Source organism: Callorhinus ursinus, unplaced genomic scaffold (assembly GCF_003265705.2).
Source record: "Callorhinus ursinus isolate GAN/ISIS: 27379988/994484 unplaced genomic scaffold, GSC_fseal_2.0 scaffold12, whole genome shotgun sequence".
NCBI lineage: Eukaryota > Metazoa > Chordata > Mammalia > Carnivora > Otariidae > Callorhinus > Callorhinus ursinus.
Window position 1 is genome coordinate 61,838,662 of NW_027397074.1, and position 26,856 is coordinate 61,865,517.

At 38.6% G+C, this 26,856-nt stretch overlaps 1 protein-coding gene across 1 annotated transcript in view; it reads left to right on the top strand.

Moving 5' to 3' along the window:
* The window catches only part of KCND2 (potassium voltage-gated channel subfamily D member 2), a 489,380-nt gene extending 478,911 nt beyond the window's left edge, over positions 1–10,469 (top strand). Inside the window, exons 3-6 of the mRNA XM_073899120.1 lie at positions 1,517–1,612; positions 2,449–2,541; positions 5,596–5,840; positions 7,814–10,469. Of these exons, the coding sequence (XP_073755221.1) occupies positions 1,517–1,612; positions 2,449–2,541; positions 5,596–5,840; positions 7,814–7,991 (612 nt within the window). The 3' untranslated portion in view covers positions 7,992–10,469. The remainder of the gene's footprint in view (positions 1–1,516; positions 1,613–2,448; positions 2,542–5,595; positions 5,841–7,813) is intronic.
* Positions 10,470–26,856: the final 16,387 nt, after the last annotated feature.

Here is a 26,856-nt window from a genome sequence, read left to right on the forward strand (position 1 = left end):
TCTAGATAATTTTTAAATTTTTATGAAAAATTATCTAGAAAATTTTTAAATTTTTATGAAAAATTAATAAAATTTTGTCATATGTATATATTCATTTTCCATTTTTAAAAATCTAGATAATTTTTAAATTTTTATTAAAAATTTTATTAAAAATTTTTATCCCAGGGCTCGAGATTACAGATAATATTTATCTGGGTTGTTTAGAATGGTAAAGAAGGAGTCTTTATGGGGTAATTCTGAACTTAACCAAACCACCCCAGTTGTTTTCTTACATACTAGCTATACAATCATACAAACAGAATGTTCACCAAAATAGTGCCCTCCAGGAAGTGAAAACCAGATTCATTCCATGACTCATTCCAGATACAACAGCGATTCTAAAGGAGAATGGAATACCAGAAATCTGGCTAAACGGTCAGTTTGCTCAGTAATATCACTTTGGTGATCTCACTGTAACTGTGAGCAATCAAAGTAACCACCCTAAGCCCTCTAAATTGAAGAACATTCTCTATGCATAAATGTTTTAAAATTAAAAAATAATGTTATAAATCTCCTTGGAGTGGCTCACTATGCTCTCATTTCAACAATTCAAGAAAGAACTAGAAATCAGGGGTGCCTGGGTGGCTCAGTCGTTAAGCGTCTGCCTTCGGCTTAGATAATGATTCCAGGGTCCTGGGTTGGAGCCCCGCATCAGGCTCCCTGCTCCGCGGGAAACCTGCCTCTCCCTCTCACACCCCCGCCCCTTGCTTGTATTCCCTCCCTCGCTGTGTCTCTCTCTGTCAAATAAACAAATAAATAAAATATTTAAAAAAATAGAAATCAGATAAGCATGCTCTAGTATGGACCAGTGTCAGTAGAAAAAGTGAATAAATCAAGAATTTTTCTTTTTTTTTTGAGACTCCATGTTATTCAGCATGGGGTCTACATCGCCCAATTTAACAAAATAATTGCAAAAAATAAATTGATATTTGAGAGTACAGGGTTTGTTTGTTTTTGGTTTTTTTGTTTTTTTTTAACCTTTTAAAAGGCAGGAAGGAAAGAAGGAGGGAAGGAAAGAAGGAGGGAAGCAGGCAATTGGTTCCTGGAATGTATTTGCTATTTTCAAAAGGACATTAGTTTAAATGAAAATGATTTGGAAGCTGGTTTGCTAAGTCTTCATTTCATTAAGTTACTCAGATTGGGATAAGTGAAAATATAAAGGAATGCTGCCATTTTTTCTCTTAACACAATTGACAGAAACAATAATGAAATAACTTGATCTTACTCTAACGACTTAATTACAAGTCTTAAATGCATAACCCAACTCCAAAGTAGTTAATGGATCTTACTGAAGAAGTTAACGAAAATAAAGTACTCCAATGGTCAAAATGTAATTTTCCAATAATTCCATGTGAAAAGCTAGCATACTTTAAAAATTGTGTACTCTGACATTAGCATGACACAAGAGTGCATTCACTGTTTGTAGAAAACAATTCATAAGTATTAACACAACATTTATTTTTCTTCTGGCTTCTAGAAAGCCAGACTGGCCAGGATCCGGGCCGCCAAAACCGGAAGCGCCAACGCTTACATGCAGAGCAAACGGAATGGCTTACTCAGTAATCAACTGCAGGTACGGTCAAGCGTTTCACTTGTTTTAATGTTCGATTTATCAGTGTAATATTGATTGACTTCTATTTAACCGTATAACTTTATTGTGGGTAATTAGGAAAATGGCTACTCAAACAACGAAAGAGTCGTCTTTAAATAACCTCGCGCTCTACCGTCTTACTGGCTGTAGCGGGTTATGAAATATTGCCGGATTCAAGACTCCCACTCGTGATTGGGCAGTACTTCTTTACTATCTTATGTAAACAAGGGAAAGGTCAGAAATTCTCAACCCAAATACCTATTTTTGTTTCAAAACTATTTATGTTCTTTAAAATTGGTTTGAGCGGGTTAAGATGTCTTATTTCTTTATGGAGAGGGAACACCATTCAGTGTTATAAAGCTCACACGGTATGAAATACTAGAGAAACAGTAACTTTTACCTCAAAACTGTCCTTTCATATTTAGGATTCCAGTCATCGTGCCATCAAAATAGCTTTTATGTAGGTGAGCATGATCATGGTTTCAGGATTATCTAAGTACTAGATTAAATTTTATTATCCAAAAAATATAGCTCCCAGGCTTTCAAAGGTAGTTGGGAGATGAATGAGGAAAAACTATTTAAATTTTCAATTCAGAGAGGCAAGTCTAAAAGGCCAGGCTGCTAATGTGACAGGAACATAAAGGCTGATTACCAAAATTAAAAGCAACTGCACATTTGTCCCTTTTTAGTTAAAAAAAAAATTAAAATGCCATTTAATCTCAGGAAATAGGCTAGATCTCTCTGTGGAAATGTGTAGCTGAGGTTCTCATTGTTTGCAAATAAAATAGAAAGCACTTCTGTCTTCTGTGTGTTAACAGTCCTCAGAGGATGAGCAGGCCTTTGTTAGCAAATCCGGCTCCAGCTTTGAAACCCAGCACCACCACCTGCTTCACTGTCTGGAAAAAACTACGGTAAGGAAAAGGCGCGACTGTCCGCCCCTGTGCTGAGGAAGTAATCCCGTTTGCTTTTGTGAATACTTAATGCTCCCAAGTATGATTTCACTGTCTACATTACTGGAAAATATACTAAAAATGAAAAAAAAAAAAAAAACCACGGATATTTGAAATTGCTTTGAAATACTAGAGTGACGTTTCAACTTGGAAAGTATTTTAGAGAATTATCTAAAGTGTTTTTATCTTTAGTGGTTATCTTAACTTTAGTCTGAAATGTCAGTTTGATGCGGATGAAAAGTTGTTTCCCAAGAGGTGACTGCAGGTCCTACAAAATATCATTTTTCCCAATTATGAAAATGCTGATTAAACGAAAACCAATGTAATTCAAGTGTTCCTGACATCGAGATAAAAGGAATACCAATAGCAGTAACAAAAAAATAGAGACTAACTGAATATAAGCTTTTCTTTCATTAACAGGTTGTAATGAACAAGATAGGTAATAAAAAACTGTGTTCCCATAGGAAAAATGACACATTTCATCACTGGCAAGCCCCTTGGAGCTGAGGCTTGAGTCTGCATTTCTCTGCTTAGAAGCTCTCAGATCTCCACGTTAGCAAAGGCACCGATTCCCTAGCTGGCTTGTCAAAAGGGGTCACAATCTTTGACTACAAAGCAGAACAAAACTTTCACCATATTGGAATCAGTTCTGCTCACTCACTCCCCAGAGGTACATCCTAGTATTCTCAATTCCAACATATCACTCGTGCATTTTTTCATTTACTTATATAGTCATTCAACAAATTTGTATTGCTTGCCTACTACTTGGTAGACAGTGAGCCAGACCCTAGAGACACCATGAAGTCAGATGTGCTCTCTGCCACCATCAAGCCTCCACGGATGGGCCAAAACACCAATGTTCCTGGAGAAAGGTCATGAGCGCAGAAGGAAAAATAGGGCCCCAGTGCAGAGACACAAAGAAGGTGGAGCCATGAGGAGACAGGGTCAGACAAGGTTTCCTGGAGGAACTTGCAGGATGACTAGGAGCTATTTGACAAAGAAATGAAGGGGCTAAAAGGTGATGTGGGCACCAGAGAAAGGCTGGAACTTGGCCCCAGAGGAACTGAAAGAACTTGAGGATGATCAGAAGACAGGGAGTAGAATGACCCAGGAGGAGACAGAGGAAGTCTAGATAATGGCTGGCCTTTGAAGGCATGTGAAGAATTTTGATCTTTATCTCATAATAAATGGAAAGTTATTTGAGGGCTTTAAACAGGGTAGTTACATGATTATATTTGCATTTGGTTTTTTTGTTTTGTTTTTATTTTTTTAATTTTTTTTGTTGTTTAAATGTTTTACTTATTTATTCATGAGTGTCAGAGAGAGAGGGAGAGGCAGAGGCAGAGGGAAAAGCAGGCTCCCCACCTAGAAGGGAGCCCGATGCGGGACTCGATCCCAGGACCCTGGGATCATGACCTGAGCTGAAGGCAGACGTAACCATCTGAGCCACCCAGGCGCCCTATATTTGCTTTTGTAACTAACGATCCATAACTTACAGGATAAGGTCTATAGCTTAGGATAACTCTTTGAAAGGTAAACGGTAACATCAACAGTCAGGTATATTTATCTCCGTGCTTTTTTATTTTCATTTTTTACTATTTTACCTTCTATTTTTACTATTTTACCTCTTAAATAAAAAATTATTTAACACCAGTTATTACTGTTTAAATTAACCTACCTACAGAAATAACCAGCAGCGGAAAGACTTCTTCACTTCCAGTCACTGATGTGATAAATTAGAATCTCATGTATTATATACTTGTATTATGTGTGTGAAATGTGCATTGTAAAAGAAGAAAACAGATTGTGAATCCTTTGTGAGCTATATTTTTTCCATAAGATTTGATATTGAAATTCATTTCTTAATGAAACTCTGTCTTATCTGGTCATATTATTCTCTGGACTTTAAACAGTGGAATCTTAAATTTCATTTACTTCAAAATGCTTGTCTCAGCAAAGAAATCGCAAAATGAGTAACGAAAACAATACATTTTTGCTGTTGGCCAGTGAATTGTTTCCATTGTTTCACTAATATTTTAGGATGAGAGATGGTTACGTGGAATTTGGCATATGCAAAGCCTTCCATTACAAGATTATTCCCACCTACACAAAGAAAAAAAATAGTAATTGAAGTCGCTTTCCTGCAGTTCATACCAAAATGTTTTCCCTTATCTTTATGAGTGGAATTCTTATATAGGCATTTTAGGAAGTGATGCTTTATTAAATATTCCAAAAGCAAAATTTGCACTGTGGTTTGTCTAAAATGTGGCATGTGAAATGATGCCCGTCACTGTGTGCCTCTTGGCTGGAAGGACTCTGAATGGAGGGAGAGGTGATGCTGTATCATGAAGATAAGGGAGACCTCCGAGTTCAGTGCTAACCCCTCTGGATCAAACACAAAGTGGCACATTTTGCAGTATTTTACCTATTTAACTAATAAGTCACTTGTCTATACACTGGGAATTTCAGAGGAGCCTCTAAAGAAATAGAAGGTATCTTCGGGATCTCATTTTCTAATTAAAAGATGTTTTCAACCCCACATGAAAATATTTGCTAATATATAACAGACAATCTAATTTGGGGCATCCTATTAAAATAGTCTCTTTTCCATAATTCCAACCTGTTTAAAAAAGAAAAGTCCATGTGAATTGACACATTCACCGTGAGCAGCACTGTCTTATATGCATTTTCAAGAGTTTTCTTTTTCCTTTCCAGAAATGATGTTTCAATTAACACGTGGTATTTCGAGATCAAGTTAGTCCATAAAGAGATCCTAAATCAGCCTGCAGATGTCCATCTCGAGGGCTGACTAGGGAGATTTTATTTTCGCACAAACGCCAGCATGAGGTGACTTCAATAGTCCAGGCTTTATGAAAATGGTCTTAGTTGCCCAGTGGGTCGTCTCAGTGTACGGGCATGTTTGAGTTTTTTTAAAAATAAAGCCATGCATCTCCTTTCTTAACGTTAAAATGCGTTTCTCTGCCTCCTTCTTGCGTTCTCACCGCTGCGGAACAGAATCACGAGTTTGTGGATGAGCAGGTCTTTGAGGAAAGCTGCATGGAAGTTGTGACCGGAAACCGGCCTTCAAGCCACAGCCCCTCTCTCTCTTCGCAAGGAGTCACCAGCACTTGCTGTTCACGACGACACAAAAAAACCTTCCGCATCCCAAATGCCAATGTTTCCGGAAGCCACCGGGGCAGTGTGCAAGAACTCAGTACGATCCAGATCAGATGTGTGGAGAGAACCCCGCTGTCTAACAGGTACCCGAGGTGAATGTGTGTGGGCATACACACCTGTGCTCCCTCCCAGGGCGTATCTGCACCTGCACGCACGTTGCTGCTTGGGTGTATTTGGCAATTTTGGGTATGCGGGGAGGGGCGGGGCGGGGGGGAGAGTACTTTTTATTTCTTTATTTATTTTTAACTAATATACCTTAGAAGCACCATGGCATCTAAATCCTAGGTCCTAGGGTTTAGAATGAGACAAGACCAATACCACGTAACTAGTAGGAAAATGGATCCGCTATGACACTCCTGGAGTCAGGCGTAGCTGTTGTATAGCATGGCGTGTAAAAGGAAGCCAAGATGGTCAGGCATGCACAACCGTACTTCTGCCTCTTTCACTCCACAACTTTTTCCTATTTGAGCAGACAGCTTTATAAGGAGCCCCCTTTGTAAATGCAAGGAGCCTGAAGTGATAGATAGTCAACACTACTAGCGGAGACAAATTAAATTGACATTGATCCCATTGAAAACTACTCAGCAGTGCCTAACAGTACATCAACACCTTCAATGTAAGAGTGAAAAAGAAAACCATGCCTACACAAATCTCTTGAATCAATATATAATTTTGATCATAAAGATATTTTGGCCCACAACAAACACAAAAATCAATCCAATACAAAAAAAAGATAAGTGAAATGCTAAAATTGTTCACGTCTGGTTCGTTCATGGACAATTGAAGTGAAATTTTTCTGTTGGCATTTGCCTTGGCTTCTCTTTCTTTGCTATTTGTTTTTACCACAAACATGTATGTGTCATAAAAAGGAATCCATTTAAACTATACAACTCATTAAAACAATCAATTTCTGCCAACATAATTTTGCTTTGTTCTTCAAATTAAATAGCTATGTTTTTATATTAACAATCCATTAATTCAGTGCTGCTCCTTTGTTCTCACTCAACAATCTTTGTGAAAAACCTGGATGACATTCTGAATTCAGGCTATGTTGATTTACATAAATCAGATGTCTCTGGGACCAGAATATTAAATTTTGGAACAATGAAAGATTTCTGTCTCTAAGATATTCTACCTCTGCATTGTTTTAACATCCATTCCAAAATTAAGTAGAAAGCAGAGAATTGTTCAGAAAGAAAATGTTAAGACAAAAACATCTTAAATGGGCGCCTGGGTGGCTCAGTTGGTTAAGCAACTGCCTTTGGCTCAGGTCATGATCCTGGAGTCCCGGGATCGAGCCCCACATCGGGCTCCTCCCTCTGACCCTCTTCCCTCTTGTGCTCTCTATCTCTCATTCTCTCTCTCTCAAATAAATAAAATCTTAAAAAATAAACATCTTAAATAAGATTTCCATGAAAATAAGGTAATTAGATTTAAGCAATTATCATCCTATGGTATACCCTCCTTGTTCCTCTCCCCTTTTCCCTCCATCCCCATGGAGTATAAAACTCATGCAAGAATACCACTTGGGAAAATCTTGAATTATCGATAATGGCTAATTTTTTAGAAGTTCTTAAAATTGGCTTTAAGAGCTTTAAGGGCATCGTCTTTCCCCAAGAGACAAGATAGTAAAATGACTCTGTGGTGACAAGAACTGAAACACATTCACAGATCATTGAGGTGCATCTCTTCCACATGAGCATCTCAAACCTCTCAGAGGTCCTGTCTTAAAGACAACGATTTTGCTTTGCTCGACCCAGGCTTTCCAAAACTGACCCGATTCTCTTTCTTGCATTTTTGTAGAAAACATTTTGAGAAACACCGATTGAACCAAATTGAGCTGGCTTTTAGACACTTAGTTAATGTTAATGACCTGGCTAATGTTCACTTCGACATATATTATTAGGTTTGGTACTTCATTTTTAAAAAAGTCATGGTGACTGGTCTCAGATATTTGACATGTTACTGATAGACATGAAAATGCATCCCTCAGTTGTAGGGAAAACATTGTTTCAGTAAACAACTTACTTTTTAAAATCTGTTTCTTCCTCACCAGCCGATCCAGTTTAAATGCCAAAATGGAAGAATGTGTTAAGCTAAACTGTGAACAACCTTATGTGACTACAGCAATAATAAGCATCCCAACACCTCCAGTGACCACCCCTGAAGGAGACGACAGGCCAGAATCTCCCGAGTACTCAGGAGGCAATATTGTCAGAGTGTCTGCTTTGTAAGACAATTGGAACCAGGTCTAAGAAAATTTGAGCTCTGGCTGTGGAAAGAATTCCAATGTGGAAGAAAGAAGAAATAAATAAACCTTTTGCAGATGAAAACAGCAAAGCAAGAAGGTTGGCAGTGAAATAAAAAACAAAGCTTCCAAACCTGAGGATGGAAATAAAACCACCAAATGGCATTTCTAGACAAAGTTGACCTGTTATACAGAGGAAGAAGTCTGTGACCCTTTGACTTTGTGAATGAGCACAAGGAAATGCCACCTATTGATGCTTCTTATGATCTGAACTCTTTTTTAATAAAATAAATAAAACAAATCTTTGAACATAATGTTCCAGTTGAATGCAAAACAAAAAAATATGGAAAACATTTTGATAAAAATTTTTCCTGTTAAAACCATGAACATTGGCTATGATGAAGATTATTACGTGTTAAAAAAAAAACTCCTACGACACATTTGTATTGACTGAAGGAAACCATCATAATGCATGCTAGAATTCTTTGAAGCAGTGATTTCAGTGTCCTTATGTTGTCTTCAGAATAGGCATGATAAACTATAATCGTAGAAAGGGGGAATTTCTGTGCACTTACAACAAGCTGATTGTTCATGTTCTGTGGTGGGCTGTGCCAATAAACTCCTTTTAGAGCTGCGGTATTTCTCATGGGGATGCTCATTAGTAAATCTAAAGTGTTCAGATAGTTCAGTATTAATTATCGTTTTACCTTGCACCTAGATACTGTTACAACTGCAATAATTCATTGTACACCTGTTGTATCAGGAATCAGGATTTTTTGTTGTCGTACTTTCCAGATCTTCATAGATACAGTAAGAGCCACGTTCATAGAAACACTTCTGGTGTGGCCAGGTTTTAGATAACTTTTTAATCCAAAACTATTGTGCCATAAATGTTTTTCAGTAATATCCTTTGGTCGACTGTGTCCCCGTGACAGTGCATTACCTGTTCTTGTACTTCTATAGCGCCTTTCTATTGGGTTTGTCGTCCTCAACTGGACTAACGTTTTGTAGTTCAAATGACTTTCCTACTTTTGTATTCCCCAACATATTACCTTGTAAGTAGATTACTATCATCAATCCCCTTGTCAAAAATTAGGAAAAAGGAGTTGACATCTATGAATGATCTCTAACCTCTTTGCTATTAGGGAAAAGCCCAGACACTGGATATATCACTATGTGTTTCAGGCAAAGAGTAGGCTGGGATTAATATCACAAAATCAGTGATCCCAGAATATCGTTTGATGTATTATTTATTTTACTTTAGATCTTGAATACATTGAGAATAACTAATGTGAATTGAAATGCAGAGATTAAGAACTAGAGTGCTTTATGTAGCAATGTTTGATGAAAGCACGCTTTCTACGCCATTGGAGAAGGTCGCACAAATTTATCTGAGAAAGTCTCCTGTATACTGCAAGGAGCAATTTTCTCCACTAAACCAGGAGGACAGGAGTTTGATGATGCAAAGTTGATCTCTGTGTACATTTAAGTGAAAAGTCTTTATACCTTTTCACCTTTAAAATATATCAGCAGACTTGTCTGCATGTGACAGTGTAAAAAAGTTTAATGTCAAATGAAAAGTTTTCTTCATTCCAAACCACCACCGTAAGAAATGACGTTTAGCTTCCATACATGGAAAGAATTAATAATTATCCCTCTACTGTAGAGATTTTAAAATGCTTATCATAATTTATCATAAAAAGGAATTAATCCAACCATTTTCAAGTAAAGCCAGAAATTCTTGCTTCCCATTTCTAGAATAGCTTCTAGAACAGTGCTGTGCACATGGTAGATCTTAATAAACATTTGCTGAATAAAAGTAAGATACACTCTACTATCTCTCGGGAAGAACTGGCTTTATTCCTAGTATGTCTTTTAAAAAGTTACTAATCTTCCTGGAGCGTGAATATTAACAATTATATTAACACCTGCCTCATGTCACTTTATGCTTCTAGAGCAAATATAGTGAAACATCTTTGATGGCATTTGTTGAAAAAATTTTTTTAAAAAGTAGACTAAGGAAACCACAATCAGGAATACGTAGGTCTTTTGATTCCCAATGAAAAGTTCTATTTTCATGTTCTTAATACTACATTTTAAAAAATGCAGTTAGATTATTTCAGTTGACAATTCTATCTCCTTTTCAACTTATCATTTATCCCAAACTATTAATTCCTTTAGATTTTTGGAAAAGAAAAAAAAACTTTTTGGTGTTTTAGGTGATTTAAAAATATACTGTGTTGGTGGTGAATGACTATTGATGACTGTATGTTAAGTGCATCTGTATTGTAAGTGAAATGTAATTATTTCTGTGTACCATATGGAGTAACCAAGATCATTGTTTTTGACAATTTTGTTTGAAATTCATATATCTTATTTCAAAGGATAGCATAATATCTGCATTATGCTGGAAAAAAAAATAGACCTTTGGAGAATACTTAAATAAAACATGTGCATGCTTGAACAGGACAACATGGTTAGCTGTTGCTCTTTTTTCTTAGACTTCTTTCCTTTCCAAAATCTAAGATGTGTCATACCCATATGTGGGAGAACCTTGTAACATGTACAAACACAGAACCCATTGATTGTAACACTTACGTCTAGTCTAAATAGACAATAATAGACTAATCTAGATAGTAGATTTCTGCCAACAGTGGGAATTTAGGAGAGACATTTTTAAAAAACAGTTAATATCATTTAAAGATATAAGAGTTCCATTGCTTTAGATGATCCTTTTTGGAAATCTCTTGGCAACTACAACTCCATAGCTACTAATTAATTAAGTATATTACAAGGTTTTGTTGGTCAATACCCAAAAGAGGTAGTATGGTTACAATCAGTTGTTTTTGTATATGTGATACTTTTAGATAGAGTGCTCTCTGCAGGGTGTGACCCAGTTTATTAGCCTACACCGTATGAGCTACATGCCTTTTGGACAGTGTGGACCGGAGAGAAGGCTCTTGTGTAAACCTTATATACTTCTTGACTACTGCTACTTGAGTCAAGCAAAGTGAAGCTCTGAGGTAATAACTTTGGTCAGAACTCAATCAGATTCTTAGTCAAAGATTCTTTTCTATTTAGGGAAACAAAGTGATTTATTTGTCTAGCTGTATATATGTGTATATATGTATATTTATATATATTTATTCAGATATATATGCATAGATTTTTATTCATTTTTTTAAGATTTTATTTATTTATTTTTGGTGGAGCGAGAGAGATAGCCAGTACAAGTGGGGCGTAGGGACAGAGGGAGAAGCAGACTTCCCGCTGAGCATGGAGCCTGATGCAGAACTTGATCCCAGGACCCTGGGATCATGACCTGAGCCGAAGGCAGATGCTTGACTGACTGAGCCATGCAGGCGCCAGGTTTTTATTCATTTTTTAAAAACATGCTCATCTGTTGGTTTCTCTTTAGTAGGAAACAAAAAGCACGGAAAAGTTAAGGGATTATTAGAAGAGGGAAAAACACGAAGTAAATAGTGTAGTACAGAGAGTGATTTTAAATAGTGGTAACTAGTGATCCTCTTGGTGGGATAGTCTCCTTTTTTTCCTTGTTAATTCTTTTCTTTTATAGTCCTTGATTTATTGAGATGCCAATCCTGCGTTAAAAAGGTTTAACACAGCTCCCCATTCCTTCAACTGAGTTACAGTGTTGGCTTGGAAATAGGCTCCAGGGAGTTATATCAACGTCTGCCAGCACCATTACTCAAAAGAATAAGAAGGGTTCTTGATATCAAATACATGACTCCTCAGAGTTTCATAAGAAAGGTATCTCCTCTTCCCTGGAGTGTTATTATGTGTTTGTTTTATTAACTCGCAGGTACAAAAATGGTTATTGCTCTGCACTGTGTAAATTTCATCAGAATTTTCAACACAATTGTGTAGGCACACTGTATTTTTTGAAAAAAAAAAAAATAAGAGCTTAAGTTGGACCTACATCAGCTGGTTGTGTTTAGGGTAGTAAAACATTCTCGAAAGATATTTTACTTTTAAGGAATTATTAGTTTTGAACAGCACATTTGCTCAAGACAATTATAAAATATATTTATTGCAGAAAGTTTTTAGTGGGAGTAATATTACATCCACACTTTCTAATTCTTTGTTCTTTACTGTCCACTTTACCTTTTCCCTCCTTTCTCTTCAAACACTAATCATTCCTTTACTAGATTGTTCTCTCCCTTTCCCTAATCATTTCCCCCTCTTTTTTATATGGAAATGCACTAGGTACCTACTGTCCATTTTACATATAATTCAAATTCTTGAGTGCATCACATGAGCCAGACATTGTGATGGGTGTTGGAGAAATGGAGATTAAAAATCCAAACCAAATCCTCCTCGAGGAATTACATACTGGAAAATAGCTTGACATACTCTCTGCTTTACACTGCTATTCATAATCCTACACTACAAGGATTTTTCTCTCTGCCATATTAATAGTCATATTTTTCTACTTCAATCTCCTGAAAACGTGTTTTGAACAGAGGCTACATCAAGGTAATATTCTTCAAAGTACTTTCTAAAACCCTGTCATCATATGATTAAAATCCTCTTTCTCTAGGCCGTGGTCCTCCCTCCATGGGGGTGCAGGGAAAGGGCACATGAATTCCCTACCTACCTGCTTGGAGAAAGATTAGAAAACAAGACAAGGCAAAATAAAACAGGAAAAGAGGCAGAACTTGACATTTACAATTTGAGCGTGGTAAAAAACTAGACTTCCCCAAGTTTCCCCTCTGTCCTTCCTACCATAGTTTCAGGGGATATAAAGAAAGCTGTTAAAGGAATTTTGCAGGAAGAGTACCACATAAACTGCTGTGGATCCTAATGCCCCACTTCAAATTTATTCATCTGATTAATCCCACTGAAATATCTGAGAGAGAGTCTGACAACAGACCAGTAAGTCTAGAGAGAAAGGTGAGTTTATCATCAGCAGCACTCACATAAAGGTGGGCCCATGTGGTCTGTGTCAGTTCCAAGGGAATGAGGCTGGCTGAAGAAGGGTACTGAAGGATGGGTACCAAAGATGTGGAGAGAAATTTGGAGGAACCCCAGAACAAAGATGGCGGTGTTGACAAGGGCTACAAGTTGGTAGAGAGGCATCCTTGGGCTTTGCTTCTAAGTTCAGCCTTCTTGGCTTTGATCAAGTTAGAGTTTTGTTAGAGCTACAAATTGTAACACCAAAAGGTATTTATCTTAAGCTATGATCAGTTTTTAATATTCAAGCATCGACAAATTGCTCAGAGGTCTCCTGGGCTCCCTGTACAACAGAGAACAAAACCCTGAAAGAACAGAATAAGGAAGTGGTGCTGAGAAATGGGAAAGAGATTTGAAAGAGCCAAATATCTACCCTCGAACTTGGATAGATGAATCTTAAATTTTCCAACCAGAGGCAGTGGATACAAAATTTTCTTTTCTTTTCTTTTTTTCTTTTTAAATAGAGAGTATGAGCGGGGGAGGGTCAGAGGGAGAGGGAGCAAGAATCTCAAGCAGGCTCCACACTCAGCAGGGAGCCGGAAGCAGGGCTGGATCCCAGGACCCCAAGATCACAATCTGCGCAGATATCAAGAGTCCAATGCTCAACTGACTGAGCCACCCAGGTACCACTGGATATAAAACTTTCAAAAGTAAAAATGTCATGCACATCACAAGTTTACATAGGACTAAATCTGGACTTCGTGAGCATTATGTTTATTCCAAGCCCCCCTAGTAAGGAACCAATGTACAAACCACAGAAGTAAAACCCAAATGTGTCCTTTCCAATACACAGTTCCTTTCTTCTGTAGGTTTGCAGTGAACACTAAACAATAATGATTATAACCATCATGAAAAGATAACAATGGTAATAATGACTGCTAACTTTTATTGTGTTCTAAATATATACCAGCACTGTGCTCATCACTTCATGGGTATCAATCCATTAGGTGATTGCATGAGCCACATTTCTGTTGAGAAAACTTTAACACTAAAAAATGATGGCTCTGGATATTCTAATTCATATGCTATACATTTTTAAATTAAATCATGTATTTCTGTGACAGAGTTCTATTTTATAGAAATACACATGCTCTTTCTTTCTTTCTTTCTTTCTTTCTTTCTTTCTTTCTTTCTTTTTTTTTTTTTGGTGTAAAACAAAACTTAAAGAAAATGGGGGCAGGAAGAAGCTTAGTTAAATCCATGCTGTATTGGTTACAATGTCATTACCAAAGACAATCAATTTTTCTTCCCATTTTCTTTGTTCTAAACTTCTCTTATCTTGAAAAATGTGCTACTAATAATTATTCGTGATTGACTATTGGTGAATTAAAATAAAAATGGAACCTAGCTGAGAAATACATTAGTGTCCTAATTGACAAAGATTTTTCCAACATTTCCGTAGCACGGCATGCACACTGAGATAATTTTCCAGTAACAGAGAGAACATCCATTATCAGGGTACTTGTGTGGTATAGTCAGTGAAGCATCTGACTCTTAGTTTCAGCTCAGGTCGTGATCTCAGGATCATGGGATCAAGCCCACGTTAGGCTCTGGGCTCAGCACGGAGTTGGCTTGAGATTCACCCTCCCTCTCCCTCTGCTCGTCTCACTTGTGCTCGCCCTTTCTCTCTAAAATAAATAAATCAATAAATCTTAAAAAGAAAGAACATCTATTATCTCACACTTGCTCCCCTTTTTGAACAAGGCCTGCTAAAATTTTCAAGGTTGTTGATCAAGAATGCTAACTGTAGCATCTCATTGGCCCATAGTCTATGTCCTAGAGCCTTATAATAATGGAACAGAAATATTTTGGAATTAAGGTCAATAACCACAATTCCCATCCTCCCTTATCTTTTGTATCTTCTTCAGATTCTTGCAGGCAAAAATTCCAGAGGATGACCATGAAGTGCCTACTGACATTTAATACCATGTGCAAAATAAAGTGCAGAGAGATTTGGATAGGCAAAATAACCGCATAATTCAGTATCCCAAATTAATATGATACAATTTAAAATATCCTTGGAGTTTTACATTCTCACAAAGAATTCCAAAATTTTTCTGTAGGTCCTTGATATTTTTTTATTTTTTTCTCATAAAATAGAGAGCTTCAATAAAGGCGTAAACACAGACATTTGATTTATATAGAACTGTAGAAAATTTAATGTACCTTTTAAAATGGTACTTGGGATATAACTACTTGTCATAAAACTTCTTCTCTGGGCTTCATCGTTTGCTTGTTTTATGTTCCAAAGTAACATTGGGCTATTAATAATATCTCTTTACCTTCCATCTCAATCTTTTCTTTCCTACTTCTCAATAGGTAAATGTGTTAGTCATCGTAAGTATTAAGTGTGTTCAAAACTTCTTTTCCATGAAAACTTAAGTTGAAACTATGATTAAAAAGAAATGTATAGAAAATTTAATATTACATACGGTTTATCACTGTCAAATCCTACTGAAAGTGATAATGAAGGGTAAAAATTCTCATTTCTGTTTTTTTGTTGTTGTTGTTGTTGTTGTTTTTACCAAAGTGGGAATATACAGCGGGTAAACCTAAATGTAAAAAAAAAAAAAAAACATACTATATTGTGAAAAGGGACACATATATATAATATCAGCTGGCTCCACTAGTATCTAAAATGAAATGCTTTATTCATCCAAATATGGGTGGGCCCACTAATGAAAGAAATGGAGCCATCTGTGACTAGAAGAACCTGAAACCACATACTGTTTGGAAGATGCAGGGTTTGAAAGACCAGATAAATTTAACACCATGTCTGCTTCTTTGTGTATCTTCCCTAGTATTCAGTTCCCTGGCCACGATTCTGAGAATGCAGTTTGATTATTCTGCATTTATTTACTATTAGACATAGATTATGAATTTTGTAGGATTATCTGAAATTAATTCATTTCCCCCATCACCTAGAGCCTCAAATTATAACAAGTATCTCAACATACATTTAGACTGAATGCTAAAACAATAATAAACTCAAATTTGGTTAAGGTCATCAGTCAAAAGGTGAGGGTATAAATGCCTCAGTTTGTGTGTCTGAGTAACTCTGATTCTAATTAGATATATTTCTATAATAATTCCTGACTCTAGTCAAAATTTAAATACAAATGAACTTGAAATTTACTATTGTTTATTTTTAAATAGTTGCATTTCCCTTTCTCATAACAGAGGAGAATATATTTGATGTTCAAAATATATTAGAGGAGCATAGCCTCAACAAATGGCTTTTACAATATAAGAGAAAGCCAAACAAATAAGTGAATGTAAGCATCCAATGCATTTTTCTTTTTTTTTTAAAGATTTTATTTATTTATTGGAGAGAGAGAGAGACCGCGAGAGAGGGAACACAAGCAGGGGGAAGGGGAGAAGGAGAAGCAGACCTCTCGCTGAGCAGGGAGCCCGATGCGGGGATCGATCCCACAACCCTGGGCCAAAGGCAGAAGCTTAACCACTGAGCCACCCAGGCACCCCTCAATGCGTTTTTCAAAATAGAAACTTGTAAGGTAATATAAAATACTACTATAAAAAATAAGTTCTTAAGAAATGTCTTGTATGTACATTTTTATTTTTAATCATAGATGACTATATAATTTATGTAGTGGTTCTATTATGAAGTCTCTTATGTCTCCGATAAAACTCAGGAGAGAAATGTTGGAGGGAGGCGTACACACACACACACACGCACGCACGCACGCACACACACGCACGCACACGCTGAAACAGGCAGAATGTGGAGTTCCACTTATTTCATGATCTGATGAAATAGAACTTTAAGGACATTTTTGAAAGGATATTTTCTTCCCAGGAATAATTGTATCTTCTGGAGCATTTTTTTTCTTTGTTGATTATAGAAAATTATAATGTAGCTATGTCTCAGCTTTTAAATGAATCTTCCTGAAAAGATGGATCAAAAATAGCATTCTCAGGATTACCAAACAGCATTGTCTTTTGTTAAAAGCTTAAATGCGAATGCCCGAACCTGCATTAGTGAGTACAAGGAGGAAATAAGATAGTGGTGAGCTTGAGAGCAGACGTGAAACTTGCAAATGTATTGAGGATCTGTGTCTTTTAGGTTACTTTTAAGTAAAGCAACAGACAGGTTTCTTTAAAATTTAATCAATTTCTTAGCTAAATTTGTTTTAAATTTGAAGGTAATTATATCTGATAGTGGAATTGTGAAAAACTATCATATTTTACTGCTGTGAAGTGTAAAAGGACACCAAGAACTTGAAATTCCTGTTTTCAAAATGCATCCATGAGCTTCTATCCTCTTTTCCTCCCTACTTTTTAAGAGGCTAAACCACTTTCTTTGGGTTCCATAATTTGTAAGGATCACCAAGTATACACATGCCTGTGTTCTCTGGTCCATGGTAATTATTGCATGTCACACTGGGGACACGGCAAGGGGAAGAAAGCAAGTCCTCTCATTCAAGGGGGCTGTTAATGCATCCTGAATATTAAACAGTGTGAGTTGCAAATCGAGAAAGTTCTCTTAAACTCCCTGAATGGGCAGTGTAATAACGCCTGCAGCTTAAAATTAAACAAATGTCAAGAGATCTATTAACAAGAGATTTTTTTAAAGAAATGATCTTGCATTAAACCTCAGCTATGACAAAAACAGTATGCAAGGGGGGCACCATGAAGCTCGGGCTGTGGAGGTTGCCATTCTACTCATTCATTTTTTTGTGAGCACTTTGTATGTTCCAGGCACTGTGCTGGGTGCTGCGATAAGCAGATAACCTTGTTGGTGTGGGGGAGGAAAAATCATTTTCCCTCTACCCTTCTGAGTTCTTGGCTGAGACCCCCTGTAACAAAGCACAGATTAAGAAGAGAAAAACAGACATGTTCATTCACATGGATGCCTCATAGACACATGGGAGACACAAAGTGAATAACCATCTGAGGTGGCCTAGAATTTGGGATTAGACACCACCTCAGTAGGGAAAGAGGAAGGGTATAATGTAGGCCTCTTAGTGGATAGTAAATGATATTGAGGAAGGAAGAATAAATAGAAGGTATGATCATTTGTGACAAAGTTTGTCTGGATGTGGTAGGCAGATCAGGGGGATTCAGAAAAAGGCTCTCCCTGCCTTTGCTATTGTTCGAAAGCCTGCATCTCAAAGTCATCAATACCCCAAAGCGGCAAATGCTGGGGGTAGCGAATCCTGAACTCTTACAATCAGATTTTGGGGTGGTGGGTTCTGCTACCCTTTAGGATGCATAGTCTACTTGTTGACTTGGGCCCAAAACAGGAAGGGATATAATTAAGCAAGCTAAGTTCATAGTGAGATGTATTCTGGGAAAAAATATATAGGGTGCTCAGCTCAGCAAAGACGCAGTGTGCGGGTGGGTGAGCAGAGGGAATGCTTAATATGGTGTTCAAGGAAAGGCCTCTAGGAAAAGAGGTGTGAGACCTGCAGAAGGAAGAGCCAGCCTGCGAGGAGCGCTCCACGCCTGGGAAGCACATGTACCTTTGCCCTGGGAGTGTGAAGAACCAATCTGTCTGATTTCAGTGAAATTCATGGGTTTCAATTTTTCCCTTCTATTCCCTGTTATTTCAGGCCTCTATCTGATTTGGAGTGAAATTTTTCTGGATATTTTAAAGGAATCAACAGTTTATCATTCCTCATTTCTATTTCTTTCCTTTTCATAGTTAAGCGCCAAAACAAAGGTCTTTCAGTGAAAATGACAGCTAACATTTCATTAAGCAATTAACATGAGCCAAGCCATTCACTTCCTTTCAATTTCTCTGTAACAACTTTGGAGCTGGTATGAGGATAACCATTTGCCAAGTGAGGAATCTTAGGTCAAAGGAAGTTAAACAACTCGCCCAAGGCCACAGGACTGGTAAATGATTAAGATGGAATTCAGCCCCAGGTTTGACGGCAAAGCCCATGCATTTCTGCTTCTGACAGTCTCCCATTTTGTCAACAGTAATATTAAATAGTACTAAATCTGAGTACAGCACACAACTCTGGATTTCATCACATCAAGGCAAGAAGTTCAGGGAAATCTCGTGCCTTGCTTCCATTTCTCTTCTTGTGTTTTCATCACGGAAGTGACAAATATGACCCCTGCCAGGACAGTGTTTGCATCTAGTTGAGAAGACCACCATGCGGCAAATAAACACACAGAGAATGTGTCCCTGTGGTAAGTGTCACAACGGGACATAACGGGGTACTACAGAAGGGATCACAGAGAGGTCCTCAGTTAAGATTCAATGTTCTGAAAAGTTCTCTGTGAGGAGGTGACATTTATGGGGGCCGAATGGAGAAGTGGGAATTAGCTTAAAGGGGGAGACACACATTCCTAGAAGAAAAACTGCAAACCACAAGATAGAAAAGCTCTTGTAACATCTGAAAACCTGTGAGGAGGCCCAAGCGCTCGGGCCCTGGGGAGTGGCTGGTGGGGTGGCTGCAGAGGCCAGAGGCACACAGAACGATGGGCAGGAACTCACAGACCCCTCCACTTCGTCCTCAGCCCAATGGGAAACCGTGAAGAATTTTGAGCAGCGGAGTGACATGATCCAATGTATGCTTTTTAAAGATCATTGTAGTTGCTTCATTCCGAAGAATGAGTTGGAATAAAGGCACGAAAAGAAGTCGGGAGATCAATTAGGAAACCTTTTCAGTAACTCAAGTGAGTGACAAGGTATGGCTGAGGTAGGCACCTGAGAAGGGTGGACAACTTAGGGAACAATTTAGAATTAAAGTCTAGGAGACCTGTTATGACTGAGAGCAGCATGAGGAAATTCTAGGACAGCTGTCCATTTCTGATTCGAGTCGGGCAGTGGAGGAAGTGTCATTTGCCGAGATGATCAGGAGTTCTGCTCGAATATGTCCATGAACTGTCCAAGAGGAGGGGGAAGATAATAACAAAACGACAAAGCATTAGTAAATATTTATTAAATGCTGACTATATGCCAGACACAGTTTTTAAGTGCTTTAAGTGTATTACTTCATTTATCATCAGACCCTATAAAATGTATACTCAGCTTCTCTAGTTTATAAAGAAGCAGAGGCACAGAAGTGTTACATAACATACATAGGCTTGCCCAGCCAATAAATTGTAAAATTGGAATTGAACCCTAGGTATTGACTCGAAAGCCTGAAAGCTTAACACCCAGGGACCTCTGGCTTTGGTCTTTAAGTAAGCAGTTAGACACAGGAATACACAGCGCTGTATCAAAGCAGTTAAATACAGGAGTACTCAGCGCCGTGTACACAGCACAGTCCCCTGGGTTTCCTTGTCTGGGTCCCTTGCGCTCATTCTTATCTCTGATTGTTGTCAGGCTGTGCTAGGAGGAGCACAGTCTAATTGCAATAACTCACAGGAAGATACAGATGATGGATGCAACTCCCAGGATATTTGCAATTGAAAAGAGACCACTTAAACTTAATGGATCTCTAGAGAAATATTCTCATTGAGAGAACGTATCTGTGGCCCCTGAGTATTCTCAAGGACGCTGTTTTGCCCAATCTGCTTATCAGTCAGATGGCCCTGCTCACACAGAGACCTACCAAGATACACAACCAAGGCCACACCCACAGACACACACGTGCATGTACTCAGGTACACACTAACACATTGACATACATGTACATTTTACATGCCCACACAGCATGCACATACACACACACTCAAAATGCAGATACACATGTGCACCCAGCATGTGTTAATATACCCAACTACTGTGTATTTTTTACATGGAATATGCCTTTATTAATAGCACTTATATTACCATCTTTATTTATCAGCCTATCGTTCACTAAATTAGAGCTTCCTACTTACTGATGTGCCAGCTTATTGATCCCAGTCCTCCTCATCATGTTTGGTTTGGTTTGGTTTGGTTTCGGGGGACTTTTTTGATAAAACATGCACAAATAGAAAAATCTCCTTCACTTTTATAGTGATACTCCTGACTTTGGGTCTTCTGTTCAATTGTTTCCCATGATTACTCAAACTGTGTGTTCTAACTTTTTAGTTACAATTGAAATAAGGTCTAAATTCCAGTTAAGCTCTCCCCCCCCAAATTGTGTATTATACATGAAAGAGAGAGAGAGAGAGAGAGAACGTGTGTGTGTGTGTGTGTGTGTGTGTGTGTGTGTGTGTGTGATCAGTGTGGCTGGCTAGGGGGCAGGGACAAGGATATGTACAAAATTCTAAGTCAGAACAGAGTTTGGGTTCATTGTTCTAAGTGCAATAGAAAGCCACAAAGAGTCTTAAACAGAGTAACAGGAACTGATTTCTTTTTCAAAGTGCCACCGTGGCTGTACTATGGAGAATAGTTACAAGGACCAGAGAAGAAAGAGAACAGAACAAAACAAAACAACCATTAGGAAGCAATTGGAGTGGTCCAGATGGGAAGACAAGTAGCCTGAACTAGAGCAGTAACTGTGGGGATGAGGAAAGTTTGGTAGGTTCAGAAAAGCTCATGAAGGAAGTGCTGATGGGACCCCTTGGATGCCGTCTCTGGCTTTTTCTCACTTTCGCTTGGACCACCAGTGCTGAGGAAGAGCTTAGACAAGGAAGAACTTAGACAACTGGGCGGACTTACTAAGAAAGCTCCAGGGGAGAAGCAGGGGCTCGAGGTTCTCTTAGCCATGATACATCTCGGTGTGTGCGATCTACATGGAGAGGTCAGGAAGCAGCTGCAGACACAAAACTGGAATTGCAAGGAGGGGTCAAGGCTGCAGACAAATACGAGAACTGTGAGAATAAAGATGGTGTACAAAGCACGACACTAGAGGATGTTGGTAGGTGAGCATGTACATAAGAAGCTGTGAACAGCTGGGACACTCCAGCATTTTCAGGCAAACCAAGGAGGAGGGGCAGCAAAGAAAAGAGAAGAAACTATCACGGAAGGATGAGAAACAGCAAGAGCAATTTTATCAGTTTTACTAGCATATGAACCAGCTGAAAAGAAATAAATCTATTTTACGTGCTTTCTCCTGCAAGAACTAAGAATTGGGGTGAGGCATTGTGGTGATTTTGAAGATATGTCCATGAACTCTTTTATATTCCTTCCTCCAAAAAGTGGGGCTGACTTTCCCTCCCCTTGTGTATGAGCTGCAATTAATGAACCACTTCTAATTAATTGAATCTGGTGATCGTGACGGACTATCTCTTCAAGAATGGATTATAAAAAGACTGCAGCTTGTCTCTTGGGTGCTGCGTCTGGCTTTTTCTCACTTTCTCTTGGACCACCAGTGCTGAGGCAAGCTGGCTACTATGTCATGAGGTGACCCACGACAAGAGGGACTGAAAGCCGCAATCAACAGCTGGTATCAACTTGCCAGACATGTGAGTGAACCAAGCAGGTCCATGTGAGTGAACCAGGCAAACCTCCAGATGACTGCAACCTCATCCCATGTCTTCACAAGAGACCCTGATCCAGCACCACCCCGCCAAGCAGCTCTCAGGAACTGTGAGAGAAAAATCGTCTGTTGTTCTAAGCCACCAGGTTTTGGCTTAACATGTGAAGAAGTAATAGATAACTAATTTGTCAGAATATTGGAGACAACAAATGCTATGTAACTATGTCTAATAAGTTTCCCCTCTAATATTTTGTTACTTTACTCCTAAGGGGAAAAAAATCAAACATGTTTAATGTGTTTGAGAGAGAACTGATATCTTTTCTCCACAAAGAAGTGAGACCTCATGGCATGGACCCTTGTTTGGTGAACATCTTCCATATTCAGCCACTTTGGTCAAAGAACTGCCTAACTCCATTAGTATTCCTGGTAATGAAACACAATCTCTAGAGGTTAGTTTCAACACGTTATAGGTTTTGTAAAGTATTCCTGAAAAGAATTACTTTAAAGCCTCCTCAATCTCCCTGAAATTGGTAGGTCAAGACCAAGAGAACATACAGAGAGTAAGGGGAATGAAGAGTCAGTGAGATATAAAGGAAAGCACAGAAGCTCAGGTTCTCCCTGCACCTCTCCTTTTATTTAGGAGAGACACAGAGAGAGAACAAGTGCACGAGCAGGGGGAGGGGCAGAGGGAGAAGCAGACCCCCCCCCCCTCGCTGAGCAGGAAACCCCATGTGGGGCTTGATCCCAGGACCCGGGAATCATGACCCGAGGGGAAGGCAGACACTTAACTGACTGAGTCACCCAGGCGCCCCTGTATCCAGCCTTTTGAGCCTCAATGTCTGCATCTCTAAAATGAAGTTCTGCCCACTTCACAGATGGATGAAAGGGTTAAATAAAATAACACAGGTGAAAAGCCCTTTTAATGACAAGGTTTTAGGTTGATGACACAGGCCATCCTGTCTACTCCCTCTGCTATTGGTATATTGATGGGAATAGCTGGATAAAGGTCACTGATTTGTTTGAGGATAGAATACATTTATACAGGTGACCTTGAATGTTCCTCTTTCAAATTGTTCCCATATATTGTGTGAGCTCAACACATTTTACTCCAAAGCACACATTTCTACCTAAGTGTTCCCATATAGCCCTGAACAATTGATTCAGCTATTCTTCTGTTTTACTTTTATAAGTGATTATTAGGAACTTGTTCCTTCTCCTCTTTGATAATTCTTGGTATGAGCTATTTTATCTGGATTAAAGACACAGAGAATCTCAGGGAATAGCTGTAGATTCCAAGTCAAGTTAGCTAGCGTTTTTAGCATCAGGTTCTACTCTCATTTCTCTGAGTCAAAATCATTAAAAAGAATCATACTAACCATGGCAGTCAACTATAAGCAGATAACCATATTAGAGTTCATTTATAAATAAAACCCATACTTTGAAAAATCCTTACATACAGATGAAATGTATATAAACAAAATATTTGTGCTCTTAGTTTGGGATTAAGAGAACTATGGCATGAGACTTAATTTTTTTCTTTCTTTTTTTTTTTTTTTTAGCTTTCTCCTTTCCTAACATTTAATATAAAGGAGAACAGCATTTGTATGGGAAACTGTTGGTCTGCAGGAGTGACTGAATAAAGCCATCATGATGGTAAGATTGATCTATATAACTAGTCAAAGAAACATGCAGAATTGGCATCTCTTCATAAAAAATTTCAAGTTAGAACATAAATTTCATCTATTTTTGCCTTTGTCTTCTTAGAAGTTAATTTGTTTGCAGCCAATTCCTTTTAAGGGCCTTTATTTTAAGAATCACTTTTCTGAACTTTAGCAAATGTTTTGCAGTGTGATCTCTACTACAAACATATTTGCTCACAACTGTTGGCTTCATCTCAATTGTTTGAGATGTTAAAATATTTTTAATATGAAATATTTTGAAAACACTGAAAAGTGGGGAAAATAAACACACTACATTCTCACCACTAAGATGCAACAAATGTTAATATTTTGACTTGTTTGTTTCAGATATTTCTATTATTTTTTATGATTATTAATATATTTTTTAATTCTTTAAAACAGTATAACAGAACAAAGGAAACGTTTTAAAATACAGTAAGACAAGGAGATACTGGATGGATTTTTAAGCCATTAAGTTGTACGTTGTGAGTCTTCTCTTTCTTGTAGTATTAATTTAGAAGCTGTAGGTTTGAACAAACTTCATAGTTTCCACTTGACTAAGTCAAATATTATCCATAATCCAAAGTTTCTCCAAAGAGTAATGAAGCTGGTCAAAACAAAAACTGGTGGACAGGATCAAGATGACCATTCAATTTTTTAACATTAAGGAGAAAAAAAGGGGGGCGCCTGGGTGGCTCAGGCAGCCAAGCGTCCACCCTCAGCTCAGGCCAAGATCCCAGGATCCAGCCCCATACCTGCTTGGCTCTGGCTCAGCAGTGAGTCCGCTTCTCCCTCTTCCTCCACCCCTCTGCCTGCCATGCTGGCTCTCTCCCTCTCTCTCAGACAAAAAAAAATCCACACACACACCCCAAAAATCAAGTTAAGGGGGGAAAAAGCCACACACAAATCATAGCCCCTGGGGAAGGTGGCCTCCAACAGTGGAAAGAGCAGTCTTACAGTCTGAGGTTGCACAGGGACCCACCAGCTAGCAGCCCTACAGAGTTCCCGCTAACCTCCTCTCCACATCTCTGCTTCCTCCCCTGAAAATGAGGATACCAACCACTCTTCCTGTTTTTCTTTTAATAGTTTTTTCCAAGGAAGCTTCTAAGTCCCATTTGTAGCCATTGTTTTCTAATTAAGCATCATCGTTGGGGAGAAAAAACAAACTCCACGTAGAAACTGGAAAAGCAACAGAGCCAGAGTAGGCACCAGAGTACCCGGGACAGTGGAGCCCGCAGACGCTTGCTCAGATCATCAGCTGTGAGGTCGCGGACTCCCTGCATTGCCACTTCTAGTCAGCTCCCCAGCAACTAGTCTTCATTTTTTCCTGACAAAATTAGATAGAATAGTAAAGCACTTGATCCAGTATTCTTTCATTTGTTTATTTTTTTTAAAGATTTTTGGGGCACCTGGGTGGCTCAGTCGTTAAGCATCTGCCTTCGGCTGAGGTCATGATCCCAGGGTCTTGGGATTGAGCCCTGCATTGGGCTCCTGCTCCTTGGGAGGCCTGCTTCTCCCTCTCCCACTCCCCCTGCTTGTGTTCCCTCTCTCGCTGTGTCTCTCTCTCTCTCTCAAATAAGATTTTATATATTTATTTGAGAGAGAGAGAGACAGAGAGAGAGCATGAGAGGAGTGCACAAGCAGGGGGAAGGATGGAGGGAGAGGGAGAAACAGACTCCCCACTGAGCAGGGAGCCTGCCTAACCCCTCAATCCCAGGACCCCAAGTCACCACCCTAGCGGAAGGCAGCCGTTCAACTGACTGAGCCACCCAGGGACCCCTCATTTGTTTATTTTAACCAGATCCTTTTATTACCATTTACCAGTCAGCCCTCTATAAACTACGATTTTTTTTTTCCTAATTTCCTCTTGAAATTGTTTCATATGCTTCATGAGTGCAGAGTTTCTGTTTGGGTTGATGAAAATGTTAGAAATAGATACTGGTAGTGGTGCCACAACACTGTGAATGTAATTTATGCCACTGACTTGTTAAAATTGCAATTTTATATTAGACATATCTTAACACAATTTTTTCTTAAAGTCAAACAAAATTAAATAGAGGGGCACCAGGCTGACTCTGTCGGTGGAGCATGAGACTCTTGATCTTGGGGTCATGAGATTAAGCCCCACCTTGGGTGTAGAGATTATTTTTAAGAAATGAGAATTAAAATGACAGGTGAAGGCTTTCAAGATTCTAATTCCCTTCTTGCTTTTCTATACACAAACCTTACCCTTAGGTTTGTGTGTTACACTGTCCACTTATGCTTTAAAAATTGTTCTATATATGTAAGTATGCAAATTAAATGGAGTTGAGATACCAGAATGTCTTTGGTTTATTGTAGATGAAGGGATTCAAAGGCTGGGAGACAGGAATTTGGGATGTTTTTATCATGTGTGACCCGATCACCCACCCAATAACTCTGTCTTAGGGAAAACATTACCTTTACCAATGCATTGAGGAATATACTGGTAAAGAATGGACCTACATCTTAAAAAGCTCAAGGTGCTTCAAGCCCATGATGATGTTGAGAGATGCTCCCTCTGAAATGCGCTCCCTGGTTCTCAGCCTTACGGGACAGCTGGAGGTGATTATCAAAATGGGCAGCAGGACTAGAGCAGTAATCAAAAGAGTTTAACCCACAGAGATCTTCGGTAGTAGCTTATTGATTATGGTGTTCCTTAAAGAAATATATTTGGACAGTCTACACTCTAAGAAAAAAATTAATCTTTAATTCTTGTGAACAGTCTTGACTTTAACTGACTCAGTGGAGTCACAACTTGTCACACAATCCCCATTCTTGAGCCAGATTGTAAACATGAGCTCTTTAAGTGAAGGGAAGAGCAGATTCCTTCAAGGATGTGCCTGCCACA